The sequence below is a fragment of the Garra rufa genome, chromosome 8 (genome assembly GCF_049309525.1).
Source record: "Garra rufa chromosome 8, GarRuf1.0, whole genome shotgun sequence".
In the NCBI taxonomy this organism is placed as follows: domain Eukaryota; kingdom Metazoa; phylum Chordata; class Actinopteri; order Cypriniformes; family Cyprinidae; genus Garra; species Garra rufa.
Genome location: NC_133368.1, coordinates 12,761,145 through 12,772,745, shown reverse-complemented (window position 1 = coordinate 12,772,745; position 11,601 = coordinate 12,761,145). Strand labels below are relative to the sequence as shown.

At 36.9% G+C, this 11,601-nt stretch overlaps 1 protein-coding gene across 1 annotated transcript; it reads left to right on the top strand.

Annotated features, from left to right (window-relative positions):
• Positions 1-385: 385 nt before the first annotated feature.
• On the top strand, positions 386-6,790 carry LOC141340080 (ephrin type-A receptor 3-like). Its single transcript, XM_073845014.1, has 4 exons — positions 386-466; positions 3,390-4,047; positions 6,626-6,697; positions 6,771-6,790. The coding sequence occupies exons 1-4, from the start codon at positions 386-388 to the stop codon at positions 6,788-6,790; spliced, it is 831 nt and encodes a 276-aa protein (XP_073701115.1).
• Positions 6,791-11,601: the final 4,811 nt, after the last annotated feature.

Genomic DNA, 11,601 nt, shown 5'->3' with positions numbered 1-11,601 from the left:
TAATTCCATTGTAATACGAGCGAGAGGAGGATTATAATTTTATTACATATCTGTCTGAAACATAAGCTCCGCTCCACTTTGTCCACAAGTGCCAGGGAATCTATTAGTTTAAAGTACCAGTTGGCCTGTGTACACACTGAGTGTACACAGGGGGGAGTTGGGCCGCAGCCCTGCCAAATGTACCAACTGCTGATTTCCTCGTTCTCCGCTGCTTTCCTTGCTGGAGGGGGATTACTATTGTAAAGTGATATTCGGAGAAACCTAAAGTCATCTTCAGTCTGCCCGTCAGGTGTTAAGTTGCAAAGCACAGGGTTGACGTCTCCCGCTGCGGAGAACGAAATACAGACCGGTGTCCGATCGTAGCCTGGCGCTCTTCGAGAAATCAATGCGGCCTTTAGAAGCTGCTGTCCGTAAAAGAGATATCCAGACGGGGCTTTTACAGTTTTTCCCTCTCTATAACCGGGTGGTATGTGTTATAAAGCACAGTTATTTGAAGGAGATTGGCTTGGGCCAGTGATGATGTCATTCGTGGCAGCAGACAGTCCATGTAATACGTTATTCTCAAGTGTGTGTGATTTACACATCGTATATGACGTTTCATTTATTTTGGCAGCCGCGGTTTCGGTACAGTCGTTCTCCATCCAGTTTGATAATGCACCGCAGCCCAGGCACCTGGACTTCATTTGAAGCATCAGCTATGCTGGTGAATGCAAGTTGGCTCGGTAAATAACTCAGACAAATGACCAGCTGAAATTTCCATTGATTTATTTCAAATTTGCATCATATTTGTTCACTTCGCAAGTTCATAAACACTATATCAGAAGCAGATTCCATTGTTTCTATAATCATAACACCTCATTTAGATCCTGCTTTATCGCCAAGTCCGCAGATTTACACAGAATCAGGAGGCATGTTATTCATAAGATACTGTACTGCGTTTTGCTTGTTTGTTTAATGGATTAGTTTGCAGAATAAAAATATCCTGATAATTGACATTTAACCCATTGTCACATTGTCACTTTCTTTCTTCAATTTCAAAGGAATTAAGGTTTCTGAGGGAAAAAAAAAATCTAGGATATTTCTCTATATAGTGGTCTTCAATGGGGATCAGCGGGTTGAAGGTCCAGATTGGAGTTTCAAAGGGCTCTACACGATCTCAGTCAAGGAATAAGGGTCGTGTCTAGCAAAACAATTGGTCATTTTCTAAAAATGATAAAAATTGTTATACCTTTTAACCACAAATGCTTACACTAGTTCGACTTCACGCATTACGCATTCACGTTGGAAAGGTAGAAGTACCGACCAAGTCAGACGTCTTTTACGAAAAAAAGGTAAAACTACGATGTTGGACGATTTTAAAGTTGGAGGTGAAAATGAGATGGAGTTTTTGAACCAGAGTACATAGACAAAGAACTAACCACACGTGACCTTTCCACCGTGATTACAGAATGCATGAAGTCGAGCTAGTGCAAGACGAGCATTTGTGGTTAAAAAAGTATATCAGTTTACATTGTTTTTAGAAAATGACAGATCATATCTGTAGATAACACCCTTATTCCTTGGATGGAATCATGCAGAGCTCTTTGAAGCTGCAATGAATCTCCAGTTTGGACTTTCAACCCATTGATCCCCACTGAAGTCCACTATATGGAGAAATATTCCTGGAATGTTTTCCTCAAAAATTAGTATTAATAATTTATTTTTTGACTGAAGAAAGAAAGACATTAACATCTTGGATGACATAGGGGTGAGTAGATTATCAGGAACATTTCATTCTGGGAGTGAACTAATCCTTTAAATAAAATAAAAAAGTTAAATACTTTGGTTAATTTAATAATGCTTTCGGCTAGCAGTTTAAGTGCATTGCTCTCATCTCCATTCAATACATTTTATCATGTTTAAATCCATTCTGTAGAATTACAATGATTTTCTCTTAGTCAGCTTAAAATGTAAAGAAAAGGTTGACTGGGACCTGCCTACCTATTGCTTAACCATTGGTAAGCCAACTAAAAAAAAAATGAAATGAAAATTCACACTATCTATTGTCTAAATTCATGTTATTGAGCGTATCGTATAAAAGGTTCAACCATTCATATGTTGCACTTAATTTTAAAAAGAGCTTACCATGCAATTTTTAATAAAAAATATTTTAATCAAAGATCTTCAAGAAAAACAACCTGTTCTAGCCCTGCCTTTTTCTTAACATTTTTAAATATCTGGGTGAAATATTGAGCCGCATAACTTAGGCAAGTCACATGACTTTTTTTTTTTCTTCCATTGTAGTTTGTGTGAGTGGTCTTTTCAAATTAAAATAATTTATGTGTAAATTATGCATTGTGTGAATAGATAAGATTTCCACTGATGTATGGTTTGTTAGGATAGGACAATATTTGGCTGAGATGCAACAATTTGAAAATCTGGAATCTGAGAGTGTAAAATCGAAATATTGAAAAAATCTCCTTTAAAGTTGTCCAAATGAAATTCTTATCAATGCATATTACTAATCAAATATTAGGTTTTGATATATTTATAGTAGGAAATGTACAAAATATCTTCATGGAACATATTTACCTAATATCCTAATGTTTTTTGCATAAAAGAAAAATTAATAATCTTGACCCATACAATGTATTTTTGGCTATTACTACAAATATATCCGTGCTACTTAAGACTGGTTTTGTGGTCCAGGGTCACATATAATATGTGAATTGTGGGAATTCTTTTAGATGAAATTCCAGCTGACAATGAGTTCAAGCTGTCTGCTTCACTTCTAAAATAAAGGCTGTTTATCTATAAACAATAAGATGCAAAACAATCTATTAAATTCTTGAGATCTTAACAACGTGCTGAAAATAAGCTCCTTTTGGGGTGTTTCATTAAGCACCCTCACGGTTGAAACACAAATAGGCAATTCTTCAGTCTGAGGGCACACTTGTTCTGCCGGGGTAATGAACGACTCACAGCCACTCCAGAGGCCTTGTCTCACTCAGCCAAGGGCTTTTATAAACTTCAGCTTGACAGAGAGCCATATAGTACTCCATTATTCTAATAGAAAACACTGCCTCTCAGTTCATCATTTATTTTGCTTTGTGTACGTTAGACCTCGAGACTTCTGGCTGCATTGTGACTTCGGACACCCCTAGTGACAAAACAAAATGATTTGTCAGGCTCGATTTACAACGGAGAGCACTCAGAGCGGAGGGCCTCGTTAATTATATCCCACATTAATTATCTGAACAGGGGAGATATTAATTCGAAACGATTCGTCATTCCAAATATGTTCGAGAAATAAATAACCTCGCCGCTCAGGTGTTTTACATTCGTCTCGGGTTCTGTCGAAATGCAGGAGTACAGTAGCTGATTTGATTAACTTCTTTCTCTTTTTGCAGTGGGAGGAAATTAGCGGCGTGGACGAGCACTACACACCCATCCGGACCTTCCAGGTGTGCAACGTGATGGAATACAGCCAGAACAACTGGTTGAGGACCAACTGGATTCCTCGCAATTCTGCGCAGAAGATCTATGTGGAGCTCAAGTTTACCCTCAGAGACTGCAACAGTATTCCCATGGTCCTGACCTGCAAAGAGACGTTCAACTTGCACTACCTGGAGACTGATGAAGACCAGGGAAGTAAGTTTCGGGAGCACCAGTTCTCCAAAATAGACACCATTGCTGCCGATGAGAGTTTTACTCAGATGGATCTGGGCGACCGTATCTTGAAATTAAATACAGAGGTCCGTGAGGTGGGGCCTATGACCAAGAAGGGCTTTTACCTAGCTTTCCAGGATGTGGGAGCTTGCGTGGCCCTGGTCTCGGTGCGGGTGTACTTTAAAAAATGCCCTTTCACAGTGAGGAACCTAGCTATGTTTCCTGACACGGTACCTACGGACTCTCAATCGCTCGTGGAGGTTAGGGGCTCATGCGTCAACAATTCCAGAGAGGAGGATCCGCCAAAAATGTACTGCAGTACCGAGGGAGAGTGGCTGGTGCCTATTGGGAAATGCCTGTGCAACATAGGATACGAAGAGCGGGGAGTCGCTTGCCAAGGTAGAGTTTTTCTCTCACACGCACACTTTTCTCCTTACAGTGCCTTTTTCATTTCACGGCCCATTTTCTTCCTTTCATCAGTGTAATGTACTAGCACCGGCTCTGTAGACAGCGGCTCTAAATGGGACAACTGAGTGTGTCCCTGGAATACCATTCATTTGTTTATGCTGCTCATTGTCTGTAATGGCGAAAGCGTTTGGCTCACGATGGAAATGTTTCTAAACTCCATGGTGAGTTGAGTATCTGTCCCGAGCGCGGAGTGCAAATGGATTTTTCCCAGATACAGACACACCTCTGATCTGTCAGCCGTGCTCTGGAGAAAGCAATATGAGAGTCTTGTGTAAGCGAGGACAGACCCCCTTAAAGGGCAGCTTGAAGCAGTTAAGCTTGTGAAACACTTCTCTGCATCACCTCATCAGACGCGCAAATAGATGTACGTTAGTCATTGAAGAGGGATAAGTGCGTGTGTGTGTGTGTGTGTGTGTTTGATGTGAAGCATATGAGACTTTTGCTCCTTTATGTGGACATTTTTAGGGTCTAAAGACATAGATTCTTGTTATGGACTCATTTTGAATTGATGAAAAGAGAATCTTTTGGAAGTCTTCCTTTGTCTCACATTACATGCAGAATATCAGACTGAGTTGTTATGCTAGAGTTTAGGTGTAAATGTGAATCACAGAGCAGGCTAAATGACCATCTGTAGAAATATTGCACCTTTAGGGGTACAGCATCTTGTCCCTGGGGCAGTACCCTTTCTTATGGATAACTTAAGAAAGGAAAGATTCATAGTAGTGCCTTAAATATTCACTTACATAATTTACTTACCCCCATTTCATCCAAGATCTTTGTTTTTCTTCAGTCGAAAATAAATTAACGTTTTTGAGAAAAACATTCCAGGATTTTTCTCCATATACTGGACTTCAATGGGAGCCAACGGGTTGAAGGTTCAAAGTGCAGTTTCAATGCAGCTTCAATGCAATCTCAGTTTCTCCTCCAATTTTAAAATCATCCAACATTGTTGTTTTACCTTTTTTTGTAAAGGGTGTTTGACTTTGCATGTTTGCTTTGTAAACACTGGGTCGGTACTTCCACCTACGTTACATGTAACCTTTCCAACTTGGCTACGTAATGTGCGAAGATGAGCATTTGTGATTAAAAAGTATATACATTTTTTTTTAAGTTAATGATCGATCGTTTCATGAGATAAGACATTTATTTTTCATCTGGGATCGTGTAGAGCCCTTTAAAGCTGCATTAAAACTGCAATTTAGACCTTCAACCCATTGGCCACCATTGAAGTCCACTATATGGAGAAAAATCCTGGAATGTTTTCCACAAAAACCTTCATTTCTTTTCAACTGAAGAAAGAAAGACATAAATATCTTGGATGACACAGGAGTGAGTAAACTACCATGATTATTTTTTTTTTTATTCTGTAAGTGAACTTGTTCTTTAAGGTATTACTCTAAAGCAGTGATTCCCAATTCTGTTCCTAAAGAACCTCCAACACTGCATGTTTTTGATGTTACTCTTTTGTGACACACACATCCAAGCTCTTGGAGTCTTTACTAATTAACTGAAACATGTGTGTTTGATTAAAGAGACATCTAAAATATGCCATGTTGGGGGTTCTCCAGGACCAGGATTGGGAGCCACTAAGGTACTCATATGCATCTTTAGGGGTAGATAAACCACAAAGTTTCCTTTTAAGGTTACTGTCCCAGTGACAAGTTGTACCTCTAAAGCAGAGTTCCTCAAATCTTGCCTTGAGGGCCATTGTGCTGTAGAATTTAGTTCCAACCCTGATCAAACTCACCTACCTGTGGTTTTCTAATGATCCTGAAGACATTGATTCACAAGCTCAGACGTGTTTGATTAGGGTTAGAGCTAAAATGTGCAGGAAAGTGGATCCAGTAGGCCAGGTTTGAGGATCCTAAAGAAATAGTGTCCAAACTTGCTCCAGGAGGGCCGGTGTCCTGCAGAGTTTAGCTTCAACTTGCCCCAGTACATCTGCCTGGAAGACCTTGATTAACCAGTTCGATTTTAACTTTGAAAGTTACATTTTTAAAAACAGCTTGGTTTGACTCCATTTTGGGTTCATTTCTAAATGCTAAAGTACGTCCTGAATGGCTTGCTTCCACAGATCCTGCAAATCTCTTTACATTATTTGGGTCAGAACCGCAATAGGTTTGCACCATCAATATGTGTGCAGTAATTTCACTGCTATTTAAACTTTGTCCTTTTGGAATTTACCTTCTGAACTTCACATGCACAAAACCACATTGGCATTTGTCTGTTGCAGATTTATTGAAAGAATGCAGAGCTGCAAATTATTCAGAAAGAAGCAGTCATGAGAAATGCTCAGGAATGAGAATGAAATCAATAGTGGTTCAGTTTCACAAGTTGGGTTGTTCTGTGTGTTTTTTAACAATTGCAAACTCTACTGTACTTCACATATTCACTCCAGGCCTCCTTTTTAATTAGACTTGGAAGTTTGGAAATCTTTTCTCACCCCAAAAAGCACAAAAGGCCTTTTTGTGAAAGAGCATTTTGTCTGGTGTGTATATGTGTACTGTAGGTCTTGCTGTGGTTGAGGGAGCTGATAATAGATTGGCTGGCAGCTGGTTCGAGCGCTTCAGTCCTGCCCATGGTATTATTTGAGTTAAGCCATCTCCCTGGAGAAATCACTTCTGCTCTTCATAAACTGCTCTGTGTCTATTCAGCACTGCCCAGAGATGTTTAAGAATTTCGCCATGCTTTCTGTCCAGCTGTACTCGTCTTGATGTGAGAGTATCCCTGATTGCCGGCTTGTGTTCAGTTAGACGTCTGTGTTTGTGTGTGTATTTATGTGTCTGTTATGGAACACTATACGTGGAACAGCTGCAAAATGGGTCATGAAGGTGTTTACATCAAGATGCATCTGAAACTTGCTTGCCATAGGCAAAGTGATGAGAAAAACAAGACCATACTACAGTTTTCGTTGCTCTAAAAGAAAAAGTAGAGTATGCTGTTATTCCTGAGATTTTATTAACCATAGCAATGATGGGCTGAACTTGACCTCTTGTTCTAGTATTGTTATTGGGCATGTAATTGGAAGATAGCGATTAAATCATTAAGGGTCTGTGACCTCTAACTGTGAACTTAAAGTTTGCAGACATCATTTCTACTGAAGATTTCATCACTTTAATCTTATCACACTATGGTTGTAATTCTCTTGGGGTTCAAGCGCATAACGCTGAAACCCTACTGAAATTGTTAAAAATTGTCACGGATCAGCAATCTCCACATAAAATTGATAGTGCAGACCAAACCGTAAGTCGTAGAGACTTGAAACTCGGAGGGATGGTAGTACTCACACCGCCGACAATGTCACCAAGGCTCAGCCCAATCAGCCTGACGGAGGCGCTACAGCAAACAAAAGTATGAAATCGCTCATAACTCCTAAACCGTCAGTTGCAGGCTCAAGTATCTTATGTTGTTGGAATTCTTGGCTCACTCCGGACAAAACGCATGCCTCAGATTCAACTGTTTTTTTTTGTTTTTGTTTTTTTTTGCTGGAGAGCAAAAAAAAGCATTAAAAAAGTCTCATCGTTGCAAAGGGATGTCAAAATGTTCGAAAGGGGCAGGTCCACCTTTAGTAAAATGCCTATAACTCCTGAACGGAATGATATATCTTCGCCAAACTCAGAACACTTATGCAAGAGCTAAATCTGAGGTCACAGGACAAAAATCGGAGCTTGGCCACTTGGTGGCGCTGTAAGAGAGGAAAAACATAAAAATGGCTATACCTATGCAACCGTTTGTCCTATCAACATGAAAATAGCTGTGCATGGTCTTGGTCTAAAGTGGCACAAGTGTCTATAATGACATTTGCTTACCTGTTTGACTCACGGCCCCAAAGTTCTCTGAAAATGTGATATCTTGATTTCAAGGGCGTAAACAATTATGCATTGCATGTTTTTTGCATATACATGTGATATTCGTATCATATGACAGAAATCCTCATTCTGGACAACTTTGCCTCTAGAACCACTGCTGTCAATCAAATTGTTTGTTAAATAATTGAGAAGATGTGGAGAAAAAAAAAAACTTTTACAAACTAGTCTTAGGTTTTCGCTCAATCTGGAAAAAAAAAACATTGCAGTACAATTCTCTGGACTTTCTAGCTCAATAATTATAAAAAAAAAAAAAAAAAGTTGAAATATACCCTTTGGAAAGGTCTAACGGGGTCGTTTAGAAATTTCTGAATTTACCAAAAATCCTATAAAGCCTAAAGGAAAACTCAAAACTTCACAAAACCTGGTGAGCACATGCGACAGGTGATTCTAAACAAGCTTGCAAAGTTTTAAGGAGATCGGACCACAGCAAGTGCTATAAAAGTTACAAAACATAATATTTCTATGGTAAATTATGGTAAGTTGTTACACGACTAATTAAACAACAGTCAAATGAACCTCATTCCAATTGTCAAAAGTCTAAAAGAATCTGATTTATCTCCAATCTAATATTTTCTTTTACTTCTTTTTAATTTTAATACTTAATTATCATTGAAGTGTTAAAAGAAAAGCTTTTGGAAAACAGAACTGAACTACTGAAATTAATTAAACTGAGTGATAATTTCACAACTACATTACCATAAATGTTAAAATAAACATTGTCAGCTTGGCAGGAACAATATTATGATTTCTAATATTAAACTGTTAAAATGTGGCACTACATTAGATATATTGTGGAAATGAGGGCATCAGGTGGACTATAGTACATGTTTAGCTAGTTTTAAGTTTATATACTGTATTATTATTTACCTTTAACAAGTATAATTTAAATAAATTACATATATATTAGTAATTCTTAAGGTAACAATTCATTTTAAGGATGAATTCTAGCATATTGGCTAATGATTGAAATACAACCGAAATACAACTATTTGAAAATCTGGAATCTGAGGGTGCAAAGAAAATCGCCTTTAAAGTTGTCCAAATAAGTTCTTAGTTCTTAGCAATGCATATTAATAATCAAAATTATACTACAAATATACCATGCTACTTAAGACTGGTTTTGCAGGGTCACATATTTATTTACCTATGACAAATGCTGACTAAATTTAAAGTGATAAAATACTAAATCAATATTTAAATCTAACTTTTCAAGGGATCTGTTTTCAGAGTTGTATCTTTTGTGAAAGTACCTCATTAATATGCTTAAGCAGACACTATTGCTCTCCTAATTCCTCATGCATTAGATATGATTTATAGGAAACACATGTGATTTTGGCGTTTCTCATTTTACCCCATGAGTGGAATGAAACGTGGAATCGGCCAAACACACGGTGAAACTGAATACAAATGCTGATGGCTGAGGCCTGACCATACATTTCAAATAGTTGTGCATGGTCATGCATTTTTGCTGGCTAGTTTTCTAGCCTGTGGTTTGGCAGGAGTCGTGTAGGACTGATGTCTCTGAAGGTGACTGCTCCATACAATTTATCAATCCAAACACCCATTTGTGGCGTGTAGAACCAGACGCCTGTCAAGTGATTCAGCGTGTCTCTAGGATGTAAACGATAATGACAGGCCAGTGGGAGGACTTTGATAAGTACACCAATGAGTGAGTGAATGAACGAGTTACTGAGTGACTGGATGAATAAGCAAGTAATGCGACGAATGACTAAGAAAATGAGTGAATTAGTGAGGGATTTGAGTGAATTTGAATGAGTGATTAAAAGAATGAGTAAGACAGGGTTATTGTCATTAACACACTAAAATAGTTTTTTGTTAATGGGAAAAAAAGATAAAATACAATAAAATAAAATATTGATGGAAAGACTTGGAAAGATGTTGCCTTGGCATCTACACTTACAGATTGTAAATAAATGAAAGCTAAAACAAAACTAAAACTACTAAACAACCTAAAAACTTAAAATGAAGACTGAAAATATAAAAATAAAAGCTTATTCAAAATTACTCCAAACTGACATTAAAAAACACATTAAACAAATAGTGATATTAAAAAAAAAAAAAAATGACTAAACAGCCTAAAACATTAAACTGACAAACTGAGAAAATAAAAATAAAAAGCTTATCCAGAATTGCGTAAAAACAGAAATAAATTACATTAAAAATAAATAGTAATATTGAAATAATAAAAAACAGAAGTGCGTAGAAAAATTACTGAACAACCTAAAAATAAACTGAAAATATAAAATTAAAAGTGTAATCAAAATGACTCATAAGTAAAATAAAAAAAAAATATTTAAAATTAAACAAACAGTCATGTTAAAATAAACTGAAACAAATAAAATAAATGAAAACTGGAAATAAAAAAGCTAGTATGTGAGGTTGATTGATTGATCAGTGAGCTAATGAATGAATGAATGAATGAATGAATCTCAGCATAATTTTTATTCACTTCGATAAATCTCTACCGTTCTTTCTTCTGATCTCCCTGTAATGTGAGGCGATCATGTCAACGAGCTTTGCTTTAAGAGCGTGATTCGGCGTGTCCTCCATGTTCTGTTTTGTGAAGAGTTGTGTGAATGTTTGGATGTATTTGACAATCTCTTATTAGTTTGAGTGCAGCCTAATGGACACTAATAAGGGCTTATATTACCAGAGCGTGACAGCTGCGGCGTCGCACACTCTTGTGCAGGGGAAGGGGTCTAAGTCACAAATCTCTCGGCAGGCCCGCTGTGCTAACGGATTGATTACGGCAGGGAGCCCGAGTGTGACTCTGACTGAGATATTTTGAGGTGTGCAGACCTCTGTTTCAACACTTGAAGCATGGATGAGTCATATAGCGGCTTTTGATGCTTCGCTGAGGGAGCACCTCTTCAATAATTAATGGCCTTTTGTCTTTGTGGAGTTCAACGGCTACATGCCGTTCCCCAGTAATGCCTTTGTAAATGTTTGGATTGAGAAGTTTCATTCGAGATGCAGAAGAGTTCAAACTCTGTAAATGTTAAGCGTTTGGTTACAATATCAGAGCTAGCAGCTCACAGTTCATCTGAGAAAAAACAAGGATTTAGAAGAAGACTGAGATAGTTTTGAGGTTATACATTAAAAAGAGGAAGAAAAAGACATAGAATGATTGATGTCAATTGATGTGATTATCAAATCACAAAGACTGTTTAATTAAATCTATTATATTAATAAATTTACTATTTTACTCATTACTATTTTACATTTTTTTGTAACACAACAACAATAATGTTTATTATGTTATTTTATTTTATTTATTAGTTTAGTTTATTAGTTTATTAGCAGATTGATTAACTTGTTTTGGAAAACATGGATATTTATTTATTATATTTTATTTATTTATTTATTTATTTATTTATTTATTTATATACCACAATAACAATATTTTTATTTTGTATTATTATTTTATTTTATTTTATTTTATTTATAATGACACATGTTTGGCTATAGTGGTGCAGCCCTTTTTTATTTTATTTTATTTTATTTCGTTTTATTATTGTTTTTTATTAGTTTATTAGCAGATTGATTAACATGGTTAGGAAACATGTTTTTAATATTTTATTTTATTTTATTTTAT

What these genes read in the sequence shown, in the direction of transcription:
- LOC141340080 (XM_073845014.1), top strand. Translation starts at nt 386, where the DNA reads ATGCGGCCTTTAGAAGCTGCTGTCCGTAAAAGAGATATCCAGACGGGG. An exon ending in GCGGGGAGTCGCTTGCCAAG is followed by an intron (nt 4,048 to 6,625) that starts GTAGAGTTTTTC and finishes TGTGTACTGTAG; the next exon opens with GTCTTGCTGTGGTTGAGGGA. An exon ending in GCGCTTCAGTCCTGCCCATG is followed by an intron (nt 6,698 to 6,770) that starts GTATTATTTGAG and finishes GTGTCTATTCAG; the next exon opens with CACTGCCCAGAGATGTTTAA.